The sequence below is a fragment of the Mustela erminea genome, chromosome 14 (assembly GCF_009829155.1).
Source record: "Mustela erminea isolate mMusErm1 chromosome 14, mMusErm1.Pri, whole genome shotgun sequence".
Taxonomy (NCBI): domain Eukaryota; kingdom Metazoa; phylum Chordata; class Mammalia; order Carnivora; family Mustelidae; genus Mustela; species Mustela erminea.
In genome coordinates this window covers 54711122-54731838 of record NC_045627.1, presented here as the reverse complement: position 1 = coordinate 54731838, position 20717 = coordinate 54711122, and the positions used below count along the sequence as shown (strand labels likewise).

General features: G+C 41.3%; 2 protein-coding genes across 5 annotated transcripts in view; one reads left to right on the top strand and one right to left on the bottom strand.

Annotated features, from left to right (window-relative positions):
• LOC116573641 overlaps window positions 1–15630 on the top strand; it is an 84888-nt gene extending 69258 nt beyond the window's left edge. Inside the window, exons 3-6 of one of the 4 annotated variants that reach the window (XR_004278905.1) lie at window positions 7951–8042; window positions 11312–11564; window positions 13223–13824; window positions 15593–15630. The gene's annotated coding sequence lies outside the window, so the exon portion shown is untranslated. Of the gene's footprint in view, window positions 1–7950; window positions 8085–11288; window positions 11565–13222; window positions 13915–15592 lie in introns of those variants that run through there. The other 3 variants (XR_004278906.1, XR_004278904.1, XM_032313846.1) reach the window with 3 other exon arrangements.
• On the bottom strand, window positions 4–18466 carry LOC116572829. Its single transcript, XM_032312204.1, has 7 exons — window positions 18423–18466; window positions 16593–16738; window positions 16384–16551; window positions 15654–15694; window positions 14840–14896; window positions 9188–9320; window positions 4–92 (listed from the first exon to the last, which is right to left on the bottom strand). The coding sequence occupies exons 1-7, from the start codon at window positions 18464–18466 to the stop codon at window positions 25–27; spliced, it is 657 nt and encodes a 218-aa protein (XP_032168095.1). The 3' UTR covers window positions 4–24.
• Between the last annotated feature and the right edge of the window lie 2251 nt (window positions 18467–20717).

The following is a 20717-nucleotide window of genomic DNA, read 5'->3' as shown; positions in this document are numbered from 1 at the left end:
TAAAATTAGCCAGCAGAAAAGCCCCTATATAATAGATCCATCCCTAAGTCCTTTCTCTTGAAGACTCTCCATAGAATTTTCATTCAAGTCTCCTAGGGAACAAAGAGAATTCAGTGATAAAAACACACAAAGAGTAGATTTCAAGATTTTATTTTTTGTTTTAAATATTTTCTTTACTTGTCAGAGAGAGAGAGCGCGCGCAAGCGTGAGCACAAGCAGGGGGAGGGGCAGAGGCAGTGAGAGAAGCAGGCTCCCCACTAAGCAGGGAGCCTGATGCCGGCTGAACTCAATCCCAGGACTCTCTCGGATCACGACCTGAACTGAAGGCAGATGCTTAACTGACTTAACTGACACCATCAAGGTGTCCCAGATGAGAACTGGGCTGCCTATTGCCTGAAGAGTTAATAACTGGAAAATGTTCAGTCTTGTCCTTATAGTCATGTCCTTTGGGTTAGTGTCAGAAAGAGAAAACTTAGCTGTACAAGACATCTTAGCTTGTATAAGAAACCTTGTCTTGCCTTTTTTTTTTTTTTTAAAGATTTTATTTATTTATTTGTCAGAGAGAGAGCGAGCGAGAGCGAGCACAGGCAGACAGAGTGGAAGGCAGAGTCAGAGGGAGAAGCAGGCTCCCTGCGGAGAAAGGAGCCCAATGTGGGACTCGATCCCAGGACGCGGGGATCATGACCTGAGCCGAAGGCAGCTGCCCAACCAACTGAGCCACCCAGACGTCCCCTTGTCTTGCCTTTTAAGCACAGTCAATAAAAGTGTGTTCCCCTACCCTGCAGATGCTATGAATTCCACGTCCTTGTCACAAATAACATTTCATTTCACTTCACTATACTTTAATTAAATTTGTATTTAATTAGTAACCCACTTTAATAGGTGCTGGGTATACAAGGAAGAAAAGAGAAATTCTTTTGCTATTCAAGCTAGAGCCTACTGCGAAGAAAAAAAAAAAATCAACAGTAGTAACACTCTAAGTGCAAAAACAGATGCATGCACAACCAGTCATGGGAGCACAGAGTATAGACTTGACCTGAATCTTGGGGAAGATTTCTGGGAGCAAATATAAGGGAGATTAAAAAAATAGTGAAAATGTAGAGAAAATCTGACATGCCCAGGAAAACTGTAAGTAACTTCTTATGGAGGCTATAAAACAGGTGATAGTGGTAAAGAACGTGCCCTGGAAAAGAGGACTGGAGCCAGAACAAAGGGCTTTGGGTGTACCACTAAGGATTTAGGGCTACAACTATCAGGGATTTAAAATTTAAGGACTTCAGCGGGGAGTGAAATGCCTAACTTTGTGATTATAAACACCATCAGAAATAAGCAAGACTTTAGGTAGTGAAACAACTGCTGCAGCAAATCAGAAGCAAAATGATAAAATGATAAGGATGGTTACGGAGAGAAAGGGAGAGATTCATTCTAAATCATGCAATGACTAAACTTGGAAGGAGGCGCCAGCAAGATCCTCAAGTTCTTTGCTTGATTGACAGTATGAGGGTATAAATGGTAAGACAGGTTGGAGCTGGGAAGAGGGAACCAATAAACACAAACTTTGACTTGTTTAATTTGTGGTGCTGGTAGAACATTCTTGAACTGTTCAGTAACATGGGTCTAGAACTCAGAGAGAGAGAGAGCTGGGCTAGGAATGCAGATTTTAGACTTACTAGTATGTATGTCAGTCAAAATAATTAGAGTGAATATCTTAATATGACACTGAGATGACAAAAAAGAAGTCCACAATAGTCTTGGAAAAAAAGAAAGTTTGCAATCAGCAGAATAAAAATGTTGAGGAACTCCGAGATGATGAAGAGTAGGTGGATGACAAATGATGGGGTAACTAGAAAAAAATCCAAATGCACAGCTCAAATCACATACAGAAGGCTTCCAAAAGACTAAGAGATCTTCTCAACAAAGCCTAGAAATGCAAATTCCAAACTCAGAACCAACAACTATAAAAAGAGGTTGATCTTGGAAACAGGTTTATTAATTCACATTAGGCCTTTCTTTCTCTTTCCTTCCCTCCCTGCCTTTCCTTTCTTTCTTTTCTGTTCACTCACTCATTCTTTCATTCTATTCAAGTATCTCTTGAATACCCACACCCAATGTGGGACTTAAACTCATGATCCCAAGGTCAAGAGTCACATGCTCCTCCAAATGAGCCACCCAGGCGCCCCTCACGTTAGGCATTTCTAATGGCTTGACTAGTTGTTGCCATTAGCAGTACCACTTCCCTAAATACCTTCCCTGCCAAAAATGAAATCCTGGATGGCTCAGGGTAGTGGCCCACACAAAGCCTCAAGAAAGAATAAAAAGCCAGCCAAAGAAAGACTTCTAATGGTATTATTTGGGCTGGAGAGAGTAGCAGAAGTTGAGGTAATACTGAACCTACACAATGACAGGGTTGATTAAAGTACAAAAAGAAGCAAGTGACTCCACATTTGCCCAGAATAAAAGCTCAAGGTAACCCCTGAAATGGGATTTCTGACAAGGGAGATACCTCAGAGCTAGAGCTTGAGAAGCGTAGGATGTCCCAGGTAACTCACTGGACTGAAAAGGCAACATCAAATAGGTGGTTGTAGAATTACCCTCCGTGTGGATTCTTATAGTCACCTCAAGCCCAATCAGCAGATGCCTCCTCTGTAAGGACAGCACGAATGTACCAGAGAGGGTCAAGCATCAGCTGAGGAAGTATAGTCCAGTACCATACCGTGAATGTAAGACTTTTTTTTTCAAAAGATTTTTAAAAGATTTTATTTAGGGGCACCTGGGTGGCTCAGTGAGTTAAAGCTTCTGCCTTCGGCTCAGGTCATGATCCTGGGGTCCTGGGATCGAGCCCCACATCGGGTTCTCTGCTCAGCAAGGAGCCTGCTTCCTCCTCTCTCTCTCTCTCTGCCTCTCTGCCTACTTGTGATCTCTGTCTGTCATATAAATAAATAAAATCTTTAACAAAAACAAAAAAAGATTTTATTTATTTATTTGAGAGAGAGAGAAAGAGAGAAAAAACACAAGTAGGGAGGAGGGGCAGAGGGAGAAGCAGGCTCCCCACGGAGTGCGAAGCCCAAAGCAGAGCCTTGATCTCAGGATCCTGGGACCATGACCTCAGCCAAAAGCAGACACTGAACCAACTGAGCCACCCAGGTGCCCTGGAACATAAGACTCTTGAAAAGAAATATGAGATCAACATAATAAAAATAATATAAGCAGACCAAAAAAAAGTAAAAAACAAACATAAATGAAGATTGGCTTCAAGAAATAATGAACAGAGGAAACAGAATTTAAACGGTACATAATTAAAATCCCAAAGAAATCTGAGAGGATATCACATTTAGAAAAACAATATAATCTAATAAAATATAAACACATTGCTATAAAAAATAATCAGAATTCTTTTAAATTAACCCAAGGATTGAAAAAGCAACAACTGTAATAACTAAGATCTACTGGGCCCATGTGAAGCACTCAGGCTCTAGCTGCATTATCACGTAAGAGAACTCATAGGACCTCCATTCTACCCATGAGGAAACCCAAGGTTGAAGAAGTTAAGTGACTTCTGTCATAACTACTGTCAGGGAGACTGCTCTTAAGGTCTGAAATCTAGATGGGTCGAGTAGCAAAATTAACACATGTTTAATAAGTTTTAAGACTGAGAGATCCTCCTAGAATGTGGAGTAAAAGGACAGAAAGATGGAAAGATAAAAGTAAAAGCCCATATTGTAGGAGTTCCATGAATACAGTGAAGACAAAATGAGGGAAAGAAATGATCAAAGCACTAATAGATAAAAATCTCGTAGAATCCACAATTCATGGCTAACTGAATGCTTTTAGTTATGTGGGAAACCTCTGGATTTCAAGGAAAGAAACAAATCCCAGAAAATGCTAAAAGCATCCAGACAGAAAAGGCAGGTTGTGTGCAAATAAATGAGAATTATGTTGACACTGAACTAACAACTAGCAATGCTGGATACATAAGGATAACTGAGCAGTATCTTCCAATTACGGAGAAAAAGTAATTGTGAAAAAAATGATACATGATACAAGAAATAGCAATGAGTAAAGAAGTCAATAAAACAATGAAGTTCAATCAGTTGTTGCTATACAAAACAATAATTAACCAAATTAACCCAAATGTTATACAATAGTCTGGGATGAAATCACCCCACAGTTAAAAAGCAAACATTAGCTTTAGGAAAGAAAAAATAAAAAAGGAACTATAATCAATAGTGCAGTACTTGACCCTGCAAGGAACAAGAGTTATGAGGTCAAAGCAATGTAAGCATTAATCACTGATGTGACCCTGACATAAAATCTTGGGAGGGTGCTGCCTGCCTGTGCTCTCTCTCTCTCTGACAAATAAATAAAATATTGAAAAAAAAAAATCTTGGGAGGATGGGCATGTTGGGGAAATGATGTAAAGGAGCTAAATCCTCATGTGTGATGTAAGAAAGTCAATACAGAATACAAAATATTGATAAACTGAAAAACAGCAGTATATTATAATAAACTCTAACTATACTGAGATACCATTTTCCACCTGTTACCCAAAACCTGAAGACACAATGCTTGTTAATGTAAATTTGTATCACCCCAAAGAAGGACATTTTGACAATTATCTATCAAAATCATAAATGTATGCACTCAGCATTCCAGCTTGGGGGTTTTATTCTTCAGATTTCCGGGCAAACTTGTGAAATGATACCTGCGCAAGATTTACTCACTGCAGATGGCTTGTGATAGCAAATGACCATAACCTGGAAGAGAGGAGTTAGGGACATGAAGGAAGGCTTACATTGTGCACCTTTTTATTTTTGCAGTATAATTTTAATAATTTAAAAACATTTAGTACATTTGGGAATGTTCAAAATTTCCATTGTACATTTTTTCCAGCTTTATTTAGGTGTAGCTGACAAGTAACACTGTGTACTTTATGCTTTTTTTTTTAAACCATATGAATGTATTTGTTCCTTTAAAAAAAAAGTAATGGGACACCTGGGTGGCTCAGTTGGTTAAGCATCTGACTTCAGCTTAGGTCATGATCTCAGTGTGCTGGGGTCTGGGCTCTGTGCTCATCGAGGAGTCTGCCTCTCCGTCTGGGCCCCCTGCCCCTGCTCGTGTTCTCTCTTCCCCTCTAGCTCTCAAATAAAATCTTTAAAAAAAAAATTAGTAGCTGCATATTTTCAAGAATTAAAACCAAGTGACTATGAGAAGCCACCCTACGGCATAAGGAGCAGCAGAAGAGGGAGAATGGCTTTTATAATAAGACTTTTGATAGAATTTGCTTTACCTAGGTGAATGTATTATTTGTTCACAAATTTTAAAAGTAATGGCAAAAGAAAAAGGAAAAAGAAAAATAGTGCAGTTTGGAACAGTTAAGTCACGTGCTGGGCCAAAGTTATTAAATGGTCAAAGGACACTGCCTCAACGTTCTTGCTGTACAATACCTGGGAATGACCGCAGAACTGGAAGGTCTATGAAAATCAGTGGGGGAGATATTGTATTAATGGTAGGTTCTATAAATAGTTATGAAACCTTGTGATATTAGTTTTTAAAAATATTTAAAATATTATAAAGAATGAGTATTTAATATTAGAAGAAAATGCTGATGTAATGAGAAAAGGGGTTCTTTTACAGGGAGTATTTATGTCATAACAGATCTCTCAGACATACTGCATAAGATTGTCAGTTGAATAATACATGTAGGGGCGCCTGGGTGGCTCAGTTGGTTAAGCGACTGACTTTGGCTTGGGTCATGATCCTGGAGTCCTGGGATTGAGTCCCACATCAGACTCCCTGCTCGGCTGATCTCTCTCCTCTCATGCTCTCTCTCTCTCTAATAAATAAATAAAATCATTAAAAAAAATTTTTTTTAAAAAAAGAAAAATATATGTAGTATAATCTTTTAAAATTTTAACACATATATTTGTAATATATACACCTATGTATGGAGTACATAAAAAGAGGATACACTAACTATCATTAGTGATATCATTTCATAATAATTCTGTGTTGATTCTTTGAGATTTTTATATCTTACTTGCATTAAAAATGTTGGACAACCACTCAATTTTTTATCAATTAAAAATGAAAACCCAGCACCAAGATTGAAACTAGAAACACATATCCTACTTCGTTTTTCCTCCATTGCAAAACCACTTTCTACACAGCAGTCCCACTGATACTGGATAAATTGGATCATACCACTATGTTGTCCACTGGCTTCCCACTGAACTTAGCATGAATCCACACTTTTTACCCGTGCCTTCAATGCCACAAATGAGCCAGGCCCTGCCCACCATATCTTCCCCACTCTGTTCTTCTCAGGTGCTCCCTGAATTCTTGCCACACTCCTTCCAGGTCTTGGGTTTTCCCTTGTACTATTCTCTCTGCTTGGAATATCCTTACCCTAACCAGTCACCTGTGTCATGCCTATGAAGCCCTTAGATCTCAGTTGAAATGTCATGTCAGAGGCTTTCCCTGAAACTTTCAACAATCACTTGTCTTGTCCCATACCTTCATTCTCTCAGGGCACACTATTTTATCCTTCACAGGACTTAGCAATTTATAATAATATATTGTGTTTACTTAATATTTCTTCTTTGCTAAACCCACAGTAGTCAAATTTTAAATCTTGACTATTATTACCCAGCACAGGAAGTATTAAATACACTGCTTTCCCTCCAGAAACTTGGCTAGAAACAAGGAAAATAAATCAGACTTGTAGATCCAAGGTTAATATAAAAGCATACAAAAAATATCCAATCAGGTCTGATGAGACTGTGAGATAGAAATCGAAAGCTCTGAGAAGGGAGTCAAATGGAAGCAGTAGTCAAAGGTTTCATACTAGACTTTGAATAACATCTTAAAGGACCAAATTAATGAGGAAGCAGAGCATGGTAATCATCAAAGTTTCTAGAGAAATCCAGGTAGGGAATTTTGAGGTTCTAAACCAGCAACTAAGGGTAATTCCAGGTTTTTATGTGAAGAGTGACATGATAAATTATATGTTAAGGGAGATAAGCCTACTTGCGACACCCAACTTGAGCCTGAAGAATGATGTAAACAATCTGTCTCATTGTTACCGCTGTTAGCATTAAGTGTACCTTTTTAGAGGGCAATCTGTGAGACCTGAATGTTAATAAATTTAAAAGAACTTCAAGTAAAAAAAGAATTGATGAGAGAATTACAGATGCTGGGGATGGCGAGGGATAAACTTTATGGCTTATTTCTAATCTAGGCGGCTGGTAGAATGTTAATACTAAAAAAGTGGGAATATGAGAAGTTAAAAAAGGAAAATAACTTAGAAAATTCTCAGTACACTGAATGTGAAGTGACACTGCATATTCAAGTGTAGATAGCCCATAGCCAAGAAAGTACATGGGAAGAGAGTTTCATATAAGAATAGGAAATAAAAGACATTAAGGATCATTGAGGCCATTTTTGCATGTGCTAGCTCTTTGCGGAAGGCAGACAAGTGTACAGACAGATACAGTGTACATTCTCAACAGGGGCAATGTTGACACTAAGGGGGTGATAACAAAAAAAAAAGGTTGAGAAACACTGATAAATGGTGATCTAGAGGCAAAGGACCTTTTTAAGATTTCCAAAGCTGGAGGGAAGACAGAGAAGCCAGTGAACAGGCAGAGAAAAGTAACAGGAGAAAGGCCAGAGGAAACAAGAAAACAATGACTTCATACATATCAAAAAATTTGAAGGTTAAGGTGAACACTATCAAAGCCATCAGAAGAACTGGTAAATCTCAAAAAAAAAAAAAAATTAAAAAAGGAAAAGCTCTGAAAGGGACAAAAGTTTAATAGTGACCTCCAGGTAAGCAATTCTGGTACAAAGATAGAGCACAGGCGTTAGGTTTACATAAAGGAAATAGAAACATGGGACTCTGACTACTTACAGAGACCCAATTCATTCTGTGGTGCTTGCCTTGCTTCCCAGGTGTAGCTGAAAATAATGGTTTGAGAACCACGGTTATGAAGACAAAAGCAGGAAAAAGCCCTGAAAGCCACCATCTGTCCATGTGGACAAAGGTAGGAAAAAGCCCTGAAAGCTACCATTACAGGCTACTTCTTTTCAGTGGTTTTTGTACAATGTCCATTTTTACTACAAAATGGCAATTTCACATGGTTTAATCTAGTATGTATATATGTATCTTATAGTCTAAATGTTTTTGAGAAAAACTGTGTCAATTATACCCATATCATTCTCTATGGTATGAAATTTTGTCCCATCACAAGTTTTGTCTGATGTTCAGAAGGGGAGATGGATGAACCCCTGAATGGGAAGAAAAGAAGCAATGGAAATTAGATACCGTAGGGTGGGGATATTTAATGAAAATAAAGTCCAAGCCAAGATGGTAGGTACAAGGCCAATGTGGGGAAAGTGTGGGAAAAGATAAGAGTACCAATAAGAAGGTGTAAATGGGGGGGCGCCTGGGTGGCTCAGTGGGTTAAGCTGCTGCCTTCGGCTCAGGTCATGATCTCGGGGTCCTGGGATCGAGTCCCGCATCGGGCTCTCTGCTCGGCAGGGAGCCTGCTTCCTCCTCTCTCTCTCTGCCTGCCTCTCTGCCTACTTCTGATCTCTCTCTGTCAAATAAATAAATAAAAATCTTTATAAAAAAAAAAAAAAAGAAGGTGTAAATGGGAAAGACAACAACTGTCTGAAAAGGAAGAGGAGAAATAAGTGAATAGACAAAGGTATGTCAGTATGTGGAAAGTATCTTTTGGAGGCCCTGGCTTTCTTCACAGACCAGAGAACTTCAGAGAGAACTCAGAATATTTCAAAAGGGACTCCTCTTCTATGTATTAGTCTGGGCTTGTAATCTGCCACAGTGCCTAGCTGATTTCTTTGGAGTTCATTCTCCCTTATATAATGATCTTCACCCTGCTCTGAGAGATTACATCTGGGAAACAGAGGGATCAGATAACTATGTATAAAGCAAAATCATTCCCAAGAGATGGTTTTATAATGGACATGGTTTCTAAGACAACTCAGTAAAGCTACATTCTCTGATTTTTAACAAGACAAATTCTTTGGCTGCTTACAATAATCAGAAACATACTTTGTGCCAAAAGGAAACTTTGATTCCTAAACCACAATCCCTGGGGTCCCAACACTATTTAAAATTGAAAAAACAAAGAGTCCAGTGGGCAGGTGTCCAGGCTCTTGTTCTTACCTACGGAGACCGTAGGTAACTGGCTGTAGTTCTCCAGCATCACAGCTCGGTGCAGCTTCCTCTGAGTGGGGTCCTGGCAGCCCCACTCTGCCTCAGTGAAGCCCCCAGAGACATCCTTGAATGTTACTAGTTCCTAAAACATCAAGCACATTCCTCCTCAACTGACAACTGTTTGCACAAATGCCCTGGAAGAAAGGTGGGGCTGGTAACACTGGACAGGGTGAGAAGGGGACAGAAGAAGAGTATAGTTCAGGGAGCTGAGTCATCTAAGTCAAGTTTTGTTAGATCAGCTTTCCTTTCTCAACTACTTTGCTACTTCTATCCAAATCCTTCCCCTCCTGCCCACAACTCACTCAAGCTCAAGCTGTCCAGTTACTGAATCTTTTCTTGCCACTGTCATCTCATGGTCATTGCTGAGTTGTCCTTTCCACCCCAGTCCTACCATTCTGACAACCTCAACACTCAAAAGAGAACAATTTGCTGCATGCTCTAACCTTACATTTCTTAATTTCTTCATAGTGCTAGTCATCCCTGTCTCATTTCTTTACGCTCAAAAACCATGACCAGGGCCATTTCACTGTGGAGACCACTCTGCTTTTGAATACTAATCTCTTAATAACCTACTCCCTAAAAACACCTTCCTGACCTTTTTGTTCTTCCTCTTCCATCACACCTGGTTTATCAAGATCACCACCCTGAACTCTTCTGCTTTTTTTCTTCCCAGTCCAAGTATACTTTTGATCTTAAGTCTTTCTCTGGTCCTATCAAACATATGTTCTTTCTTGTTCTAAACTAAGTACTTGAACATTTCTGGAAAAAAGAAAATAGCACACATACACAAACCATAAGATACTCTCCTTAGGTATTCCCAAATACTTACTTCCAGCCATGTTTCTCCTCACCTCCAGGCTCCATACTTTTACCCAACATCTGCACTTGAATGTCTAAGAGGCACTTAAAATTTAATAGGCCCCCATGGAACTCTTGCTCCCAACAATCTCCATCAATATCTGCTTTTCCCTAGGGGTCGCCACTTTAGTAAATGATCACATAACGCACCCAATTGCTGAAGCCAGTCTCAGAAGTCATTTTGATTCTCTCCTCTCTCCCTCACATTTTATTATCACCAAGTCCTACCTCTAAGATGTATCAGAATCTACCCACTTCTCTCCACCTTGCACAGGTATGGTTATACGCCCCAGCCATCATGAAGTTCCAACTGTACCAACCTCCTAATTTGTCTCTCTGCTTCCACACTTGCTCCTCAACAGAATGAATTTTCTACATAGTAGCCAGGGTAATCTTTTAAAACATATACCACCTCAGGGATGAAACCCTCCAAAGGCTTTGCAATGGATGTCAAGTAAAATCCAGACCCTTCATCTTGGCCTACAGGGTTTTACAGACTGGGGTCCTGTCATTTCTCCAATCTCAATCTGAATCACTCCTTCCTATCTGTCACACTCAGCCCCAGTGACCTTGCAGGTCCTTGACAACATCAAACCCATCTCAACTTAGGGCCTTTGCACTGGCTGTCCCCTCTGCCCAGAACGTTCTTTTCCCACATCTTCACACACCTGGTTCCTTATCTTTCAGGTTTCAACCAAACTGCCAACTCCTTAGAGAAGCATTTCCTTGACTGTCTAATCCACAGTGGAATCCAGAAACCATCACTTCTTGTTTTAATTTCTTTATACTACTTATATCTTACCCCATTTTCTTATTTATTCATTTGGTTTCTTATTTAACTGTCTCTCCCCACTAAGATACATATTCCTTAAGAACAGAGAGAGGTTTGATCCTTATATCCTCAAGGCCTCAAGCAATGCCTGGCATCTGATCGGAATCCAGATGTTTAGTTAACTTCACAGTAACACTGGTTCCTTCCAGCGTTCTCTTGATGGAGCAACACTTCTCAAAGTACCTCTGGTGAAGGACCAGTTTATTTTGAAAAGTTTCTAATGTGTCACACTTTTGTCAGATATTTTTGCAAAATACAATAAAAAAGAGTTACTAGAAATAAAAATCCAGATGTATAAAATATCAATGCCATTTAAAAAATATTAGATTCAACAGACAGAACATTTTTAAACACTTTCAGTTTCTCTCCTTATCTGTATGCAGACTGGTAACAAGCAGTCTGTGGACTGGCACCAGCCTTCGGGCCACACCCTGAGAAGCAGAATGACAGAATGTGACTGAGAACTGAGTGAAGCCAAAGCAGCAGCTCAACTTGGGCTAGGGAAGTACCGGATAACCTTCAAACTCTGACACCTCAGGCCTGAGGGGCACTACCCACATACTTCTCAGGAAACTGAAGAAAACCAGGCTGCTTGCAGGAGTGACCGGATTATCCTACTTATCACCAGCGGAAAAGGTAATGATAAGGGAAGCTGGCAGTTTCCTCCTCCACTGTGTCTGAGGAGAAAGAGATGAGACTGGGCTCAAGAAGCCTGCAAGATCGGTGGCACCCGGATGTTGGCTAAGCATCCAATTCTTGATTTCGGTTCAGGTCATGCTCTCAGTGTCCTGGGATTGAGCCCTGTGTTGGGGGGGGCCACACTCAGTGGGGAGTCTGCTGGACGACTGCCCTCTTCCTCTGCCGCTACTCCCATATGTGCTCTCTCTCTCCCCTTCTCTAAAATAAATAAATGAATATTAAAAAGAAAATAAAAGAAAAAAGCCTGCAAGTGCCTGTGCAAAGATGGGACAGAGAAGGTGTAGAAGTGGAGGTTGCTGCCTCAGGGAGCCATACAGACACCCATTAAGACCACAGCACCTAGGGAACATGGAGCTGTAGAATTAGCCCCTCTCAGACTTTCTTCTCCACCTCAGAGAACAAGGCTGCTTTCTGTCCAAGGTTAACCTGTCCCGATGCATGCTCCAATCCATTTCTTCCTTCTGAATCTAAGTCCATCAGTTACCTTTTTTCCTTTCATTTGTTATCCATTTTTCCACTCAGTCATCTGGATAGTCTAAAACTCCTACCAACCTCAATAATATTCAAACCACTTCAGATCTTGTCAACTCATTTCCCAAATTTCTCTCCAAAGTGTTATCTCTTCTTTATTTTCACTGCCACTGTCCTAGGTAAGGCCCTCATCTAACCTAGATCACAATAACTCCTTACCAAGTCTTTAAAATACAAGTTTTGTCGTCTTTCATTCCACAGGCTGAAAGAATCATTAATTTTTTAAGATCTCACAGACAAAGTGGTGGGGAGAATTCCATGCCAGGAATGGAAAGGGTAAAAATATATATATGTATATGTCTATATAATATATAAATACAAATAAATATAAATGTATTTATATTTATATTTTCTTTTTGAAAGGATATATTAATGGACTATTAACTCTGCAGTAGATTGAAGGTTCTTGGATAAGAAATGGTAGGACAGGGGGTGCCTGGGTGGCTCAGTAGGTTAAGCCTCTGCCTTCCGTTCAGGTCATGATCTCAGGGTCCTAGGACAGAGACCTGCATGGGGCTATCTGCTCAGCAGGGAGCCTCTTTTCCGCCCCCACACCACCTGCCTCTCTGCCTACTTTTGATCTCTCTCTGTCAAATAAATAAATAAAATCTTTAAGGAAAAAAGAGGGGTGCCTGGGTGGCTCCAGGCCACCCAGAGGGAGGCCACCCAAGAGGGAGCCTGCTTCCCTCTCTCTCCCTGCCTGCCTCTCTGCCTACTTGTGATCTCGGTCTGTCAAATAAATAAAATCTTAAAAAAAAAAAGGGAAATGGTAGGACAGTGGGCCAAATGAAAGGAATCAGCATGACAAAGGAAAAGGGAAAGAAAATAGTGGTTCTGCTAAAGACAAGCTGGGAATGAAGGAATCTGAATAATTAAGAGGGCCTCCCTGCCCCCCATCCCGGCCCCACTATCAGTGGAGCTAATAAATTACACCCAAGATAGACTCAGTATCCTGAAGGCCAACCAAAGGGGAAAGTCATGTTGTTTCCTTTCCTGTTCCCACCTGACAAATGTCAAACTCTTTAAAACTACATGTATCATGTGGCTTTCCACTTCTTTTCCAGAGCTCATCTCCCTGGATCCAACAACTTACTTAAAGGTAGGAAATAGTAATGCTGAAGTCAGGAGATGGACAAGAGCTGTCATCGCACTGGATTACCTGTAGTCAACCAAATGTCATGCTATAATCTAGAATAGCCCTTTACATGCTGCTTCTGCCTTGAGTTGTATTTCTCCAATCCATTTTGCAACTCCTAATTTCAGGACAATCAACAACTACCTTTCTCAATCATGATCTCTTCCAAGATCTCATAGTATTTTTCACATCTCTCTACCAAAGATATAAAATCTGTCTTCCAAATTGGCTACAAGATTCTAAAGGATAATGGCCATGTTCTGCTAATCTTGAAATCCCCAGCAACTAGCTCAACTGACTAGGAATCTAAATGATATTTATAAATTCATATTCAACTTAAATGAATAATGAAAAGATACAAGTAAAACTGAACTTCAAGATCATCAAGGAAACTCATACTTTTAAAGATGAGAAAACCAAGGTTCATGACAGTGAAGTGACCTACTCAAGGTCAGAAAAGGAGGGGTTAAATTGGGACTTGTCCCTTTCAGCAGAGTCAAGGACAACGTCTGGTACATAAGAGAACACTCAGTAAGTATTGGCGGAATGAAGTCCTTTCTTTAAATTCAGGTTATTGGGACGCCTGGGTGGCTCAGTGGGTTAAAGCCTCTGCCTTTGGCTCAGGTCACGATCCCAGGGTCCTGGGATTGAGTCCCGTATGAGGCTCTCTGCTCAGGAGGGAGCCTGCTTCCACCTCTCTCTCTGCCTGCTTCTCTGCCTACTTGTGATCTCTGTCTGTCAAATAAATTTAAAAAAAAATAAAAAAATAAAAAAAATAAATGATGGTATATGGTATATGTTACTAACATATACCAGAATCCCAAAATTTCACTGTATTAGCAACTCCCAACTTCATGATAAATAATCTTCATCAAGGACCAGGTAGAGGAAAAGGAGGGAAAATATAGAGAGCGCAGGGTCTTATTTACATAAATTTCCCTTGAAGTTCTCAACTCCCTTTCTAGGCATAGAGATGGCATTCTCAGGACCCTGAGGCAGCTTGCTGCCTTCTAAACTGATTTTTATAAGAGCTCATGTTCTCTTCCTATGTATGCAAGAACTGTATTTGCCAAGCAAAAAGATGGTCTTGCTGGTAGTGGTATTAAGAAACAATTATTTCTTCCTTAAAATCCAGCCTGATATTTCGCTCAAGTAACTTCTGGTGTAATTGATTTGTTTAGTTATGGAGAGGGAAAAGCACTGAGATGGAAGACATGGGGTTTCCTTCTGACTCTGCTGCTCTGCAACAAAGGACACTGTGTTTCCCTTCAGCTTTCTCAGAATTAGAGCTCTTCTTGGTAAAATGCCAGCACCAAGGCAGAGAGGGGGCTGGCTGATCCCTTCCATTTCAAACATTCTGTGTCTTAAGTGTCAATCTTGAGGTAACTTTCTAGGAATGGTTTTATAGAGACAAATGAGCAATCAGTTTCTTAAAAAGTGCTACTCGGTAATTTAACAATTTATTGTACCAATTAAACATGTAGATATTTTGGTAAAGGGAACAAAGCAATCAGAGCATAAAAGATGAATAACCCATCTTACGTACCTTAATGATGTTCACATCAAGTATGCAGAGAAGTTTCTCACAATAAATCCAAGAAATCTTTGGCCAATGGGAGTAAAAAAAAAAAAAAGTGAAATTCTCCTTTTAGTAGGTTTGGGGTTGGAGGGAGTGCCTATGACTTTTAATTCTTAAAAACACACACAAATAACTCTGATGAACATCCTGGTTAGAAGCATTTCTGGGACTGATTTGGTAACTACTGGGCTGGCATTTAACAAATTTTTTAATATTTAGTAAATGGTTATTGTTAATATGTGTATTTTATTTTTTTCATACATGGAATCTGCTCATGAAGAAAAGCACAATTTATAATTCTATTTGTTTTCCTGAGACCACTGAACACTGGCCAGAGCATGTGATAACTGATTAACTTTCAATTATAAGTGAAAAGTCTTGGCAGGAAAAGGGTGACTTTGAAAGAGGACCAGGCAAAGATGCTGTGTGGAGTCTTTCAATAGAATAGATGAGTGCTCTGGGGAGTGGGCCAAGTTCATGGAGGGAGGGTGGTTCAGTGAAAAATGATGTGTAATTTAAAGTAAGCAGCCACCTGTGCAGGCTCTGGCAACATCATTTGATAGCTACATGTCCTCAGTATATTCATGTCCTAACACCCATTATTTATAAAGTGTATGTCTCACACTGAAGTCTGACAATAAAAAGAATGTACAGAACAAACACAGAACCTGGCCCCAGATAGGCACTCAATTAAATCTGATGTTCTTCCTTTGCTCCAAGCAAGAAAGATTATGTTCACTCTCGGAGACAAGGCATTTTCAGAGAAGAAACCCCAACTCACCTGGAATTTGGTCATTTCCTCCTCTCTGGAAGGACAGAGTCCTGGAATGGTAGAGTTAGAGAAAGAGAGAAAGCCATGAAAATCAGGTCCACCTTGCAGGAATACAGACTTGCCACTCCAGAAAGACTGTAGGAAAAAAGTGCTCCTGCTACTAATCCCTTTTCAGTCAGCCCCTCACATGCCCTCCCCTGAGACGCCTCCCTCACCTCTCTCCACAGGGCTTTGAATTAAACAAGCCAAGCCTCCCCAACGAAGCCACGAGGCTGAATAAATTCCATCGCCCCCAGTCACACTGTGTCCATTTGCTCAGGGTTTCTGATTTCTGCCCTGAAGTTCGAGAAAGACCAGGAGGGGCTCTTGGCTTGGATGCTTTGCTTCAGAATGAATTTCGACTCCCTGAGGCGCTTTCCCCGACCTGTCTCATTTCTGGGGTGGTAGGACAGTGCTGTGGGGACAGAAACCTGGGTCCCTCAAAGAAGCCCCTCTCGGTCGCCTAACGTCCACCGAAACCCGTGGAATAAGGCCAGTCACCCGCACAGAAATGGCCGGTGCGGCCAACTACGGAGCCTCCAGGCCGGCCAAAGCCAAAGCTCAACCGGGTGAAAGACTGGCCTCTCGGAGCCGCACCCACTTCAGCGCTGGGGACCTCAAACTCAGGTGATCACAGCCAGGTCTGACGGACAGAGCGGCGGTCGCGACGCCTGGACACACGTGCAACCCCGGGCCGCACCTCCTCCAGGTCGCGCGCCCTCCCACAGCAACCTAACTAGGCTTCCGAGTGTCAGCGGCCCTACGCCTCCCCCGAGGCACTCCCATATCCCATCCACCGGACGCCTCGCTGTCCGCGGCGCTGGCTGTCCGGTCCTGAGCGTCTCACCTCCCACGTGGAATCCGATACCTGGAAGAGCAAGGACTCCCAACACTGACCCGCGCCCGCGCCTAAGGTCTTGGAACTACAAGTCCCAGAAAGCTGGGGCATGACCACGCCCACTTCCGGCACTCGCTTCCGGCGAAGGTCCGAGCTTCGTGGGCCTTGGGGCCGAGGGCGGGTTCCCGTCCCTGGCGTCTGCGTGTAGTATGCTGTTCTTTGAGGTTAGGGACTAATTTGTTCAAGTTACCTTACCTTTTTTTTTCTTTTTCTTTTTCTTTCTTTTGTTGTTACAAACTGAAGGATTATTTTAGGAATACCTATTAAAGGGTTTTTTATTTTGCTGAAGGGCTTCTGGCATGAAAAAATTGTAAATATCACCTGTTATTTTATCTTTACCCTTAAAAATATTCTGAAACGAATATATGCTATTCGACATCACCATCTTGACTCCAAAGTTCATGCATTTGGCAAACATGAGGGCCTACAATGTTCCAGGAACTTGAAAATCACTGCGGATATTAAGCTTTAGTGGGGCAAACAACAATATTTATTTATACATAAATGGTATAGTTTGTTATAAAGCGATAGTGTGTTACGGAAAAAATAGAGCTGAATTGGAGGGTTAAGGGGTGCAGTGTGTGTTGGAGTGGGTGTGTGGTGGGGTATGCTTTGCACTTTTAAATGGGGGTTATTGGAGCAAAGATACTGACGTGAGGTGATCAGTCTTGTGGCATTCAGAACTCTTTCCTACATGTACACACACAACTATGCACAGACATACTTTTTTTTTTTTTTTTAAAGATTTTATTTATTCGACAGACAGAGATCACAAGGAGGCAGAGAGGCAGGCAGAGAGAGCAGGGGAAGCAGGCTCCCTGCTGAGCAGAGAGCCCGACGCCGGGCTCGATCCCAGAACCCTGGGACCATGACCTGAGCCGAAGGCAGAGGCTTTAACCCACTGAGCCACCCAGGCGCCCCCAGACATACTTTTTAAAAAGCATGGGATCATGCCATATGTATGGGCCTATGGTTTGCTTTTAAAAATTCGATAGTACTTAATACTGTGTATCATAAATTTACCAGTGAAACAAACCCTACCCCCTTAAAACCCTTCTAACTGTTAAACAGCCTTCAAGGGGGTGAAGATCAAAATCCTCCTAGGCTGCACCTTCATTACCTTCACCCCTTGCTGAGGGGCACAGGGCCACTTCCAACTCTCCCAGGACATTCCCTTCAGATTTATTCTGGGAGTTAACTGTTGCCTGGACATCTCCTCTGTATCTTCCCCCTTCCTTGGTGTATTAGTGTCCAATTGCTGCTGTAATAAGTTACCGCAAACCTAGTGACAAACAACAAACATTTATTTTCCTACAGTTGTGGAGGTCAGAAGTCTGAAATCAATTTCGCTGGGCTAAAGTCAAGGTATCAGGACAGCTGGTTCCTTCTGGAGGCTTAGAGGAGGATTTGATTGTCTTTTTCAAAGTACATTTGATAGCCTCTATTCCTTGGCTGTGGCTTCTATTTCCATCTTCAAAGTGCTTATCTCCAATCTCTGCTTCTGTCATCACATTACCTTCTCTTGCGCTGACTTTTCTTGTGTTCTTCTATGAACTCATGTGAGGCCTTACATCAGGCCCACCTGGATAATCCAGGATTATTTCCCTACATAATGATCTTAAATCACATTCACAAAGTCCCTTTTGCTGTATAAGGTAACATCCAGTTTCTTCGGATTAGGACAGGGACACATTTGGGTGACCTACCGTATTTGGAGAGGCTGCTCCTAAGTTGCTTTCCTACCTTTTGTCTGAAGAACATAAAGTATCTCCCTAGGACCTTACTGCTCTCCTAAATATTCCCTGATCCATTGATTCTGTCACCCTTGCTGTGACACTCACTTTCTGATGTTCTCAGTTACCTCCTCAACCAATTTAGAGGCCATGGCTCATCACTATTGTTAGTCCTTTGCATGTCCTGTCAGCTCTCTTGCCCATGTCTTCCTTGGTTATATCTCTGGATAAAACACCAAACCTGGTTGAATCCAATTTTCTGCCTGTTCTGTGCTTGCACTTGTGTAGTAGATGTGGCCTTAGAAAAACACAGGGCCAAGGTGACTGGTGTCACTTTCAATTTATGACCACTAAGGTCAAGTGGGCCCTTAATGCTGCCCAGCTATACTACTACATTTGCTTAGTCCATTCATTCTCTTAACAATTTCATAGCTTCTCCTCACTCTTTAAGCCTCTAACAACTCCTCCCATTTCACTCACAGCTGATGACTTTGCTTTCTATGAGAAAAGAAAACTATACTGTCCTACAAATCCATCTGTCCACCTTTCTCCACTGGAATCTGTACACTCTACTTTCCATTCTGAACGAACAGCCTCAGTTCCTATTTAAGAAAACTCTCCATTTGCACCCTGAATTGTATGGCATTCCCCTCTCTCTTCTGTATTACCAGGTTTTCATTCCATACTGAATCAGCAACATGCAAATGAATATGCTGTAATATCTTCTATAAAATACTTCTTTATCCTTCATCCCATTTCTCTCAAGCTATTACCCTATTTCTCTGATCCTCTTTATTGCAAAACCCCTCAAAAATTGTCTTTAAGAGATGTTTCCTATTCCCATTCTATTGAATCCACTGCAATTAGTTATTACCCCCTAACAATCCAATGGAAAAGTCACCATTAGATTTCAATATCCTATATTCAAAAATCTATACATCAGGGCGCCTCAGTGGCTCAGAGGGTTAAGCCTCTGCCTTCAGCTCAGTTCATGGTCTCTGGGTCCTGGGATCGAGCCCCACGTTGGGCCCTCTGTTCAGCAGGGAGCCTGCTTCCCCCTTTCTCTCTGCCTACTTGTGATCTCTGTGTGTTAAAGAAAGAAAAATTTTTTTAAAAATCTATACATCAAAGACTTTTAGGATAGGAGAAATTGACAAATTACTATCAAACTTGGGTATTTTGACATACCTCTTACAGATAAAAAATGAAGTCAACAAAAATCTGCTGGGGATGTACAAGATCAGAAAAACACTGTTAAGCCTGATTTAGTAGGTAAATATAGAATAGTGGACCCCCAAAGCAGAAAATAACTTTTTAAAAAAATGTGAAAAAGGGTGCCTGGGTGACTCAGTGGGTTAAGCCTCTGCCTTTGGCTTGGGTCGTGATCTCGGGGTCCTGGGATTGAGCCCTGCATCAGGATCTCTGCTTGGTGGGGAGCCTGCTTCCCCCTCTCTCTCTGCCTGCCTCTCTGCCTACTTGTTCTCTCTCTCTCTCTCTCTCAAATAAATAAATAAATAAAAATTTAAAGAAAACGTGAAAAAGTCACAAAAATCCTATTAAAAATGGCAAAATATCAACAAATTTCAAGGAGTTTATATTACATAGTCAACTTGCAGTTATGAAAATGGACTTTAGATGGATCCTCTCTATAGATGCTATGAATATGCTCTCTATAGATGCCATGAATCTGCTGCCCACAGGGTTTCTGACATCATCTGCCAGAGTGCTGAGCTTTTTTTCTGTCCATCTAAGAGCTCCAAATATTACTTCAACAGCAAAAGCTGACCACCAATCCTGTAAAGATGGCAGCCATCTGAGAAAGGCCTGGGAGGCAATGCTCTTTGGAATATGTAAACCATATATTGTACTTTCATATAAAAACCAATTAGAGCATTAGAACATGTATCATTTACGGCTCTTCCCACTTTCCAAGAATCTAAGACTGTGTCACCTGGATTATTTTGACTTCTATAATGTGCAACCAAGAACCTTATCTTTCCAATACTATCACCATTTTATAGATGTAGAAAACTAAGACAAAATGAAATTTTCCTGAAGTCATTCAACTTGTTACTGCAAACCCTGCTAAGCCAAGAGACTGCCTCTTGTCAGGGCAGTGCTTTTTTTCCCCTTTAAAAATCTGTCCCTGGGGGCGCCTGGGTGGCTCAGTGGGTTAAGCCGCTGCCTTCGGCTCAGGTCATGATCTCAGGGTCCTGGGATCGAGTCCCGCATCGGGCTCTCTGCTCAGCGGGGAGCCTGCTTCCTCCTCTCTCTCTCTGCCTGCCTCTCTGCCTCTTGTCATCTCTCTCTGTCAAATAAATAAATAAAATCTTAAAAAAAAAAAATCTGTCCCTGGGGTAGGGTGGGGGTGGATGGGACCATCTAAAAGTCCAGCTTAAAGTT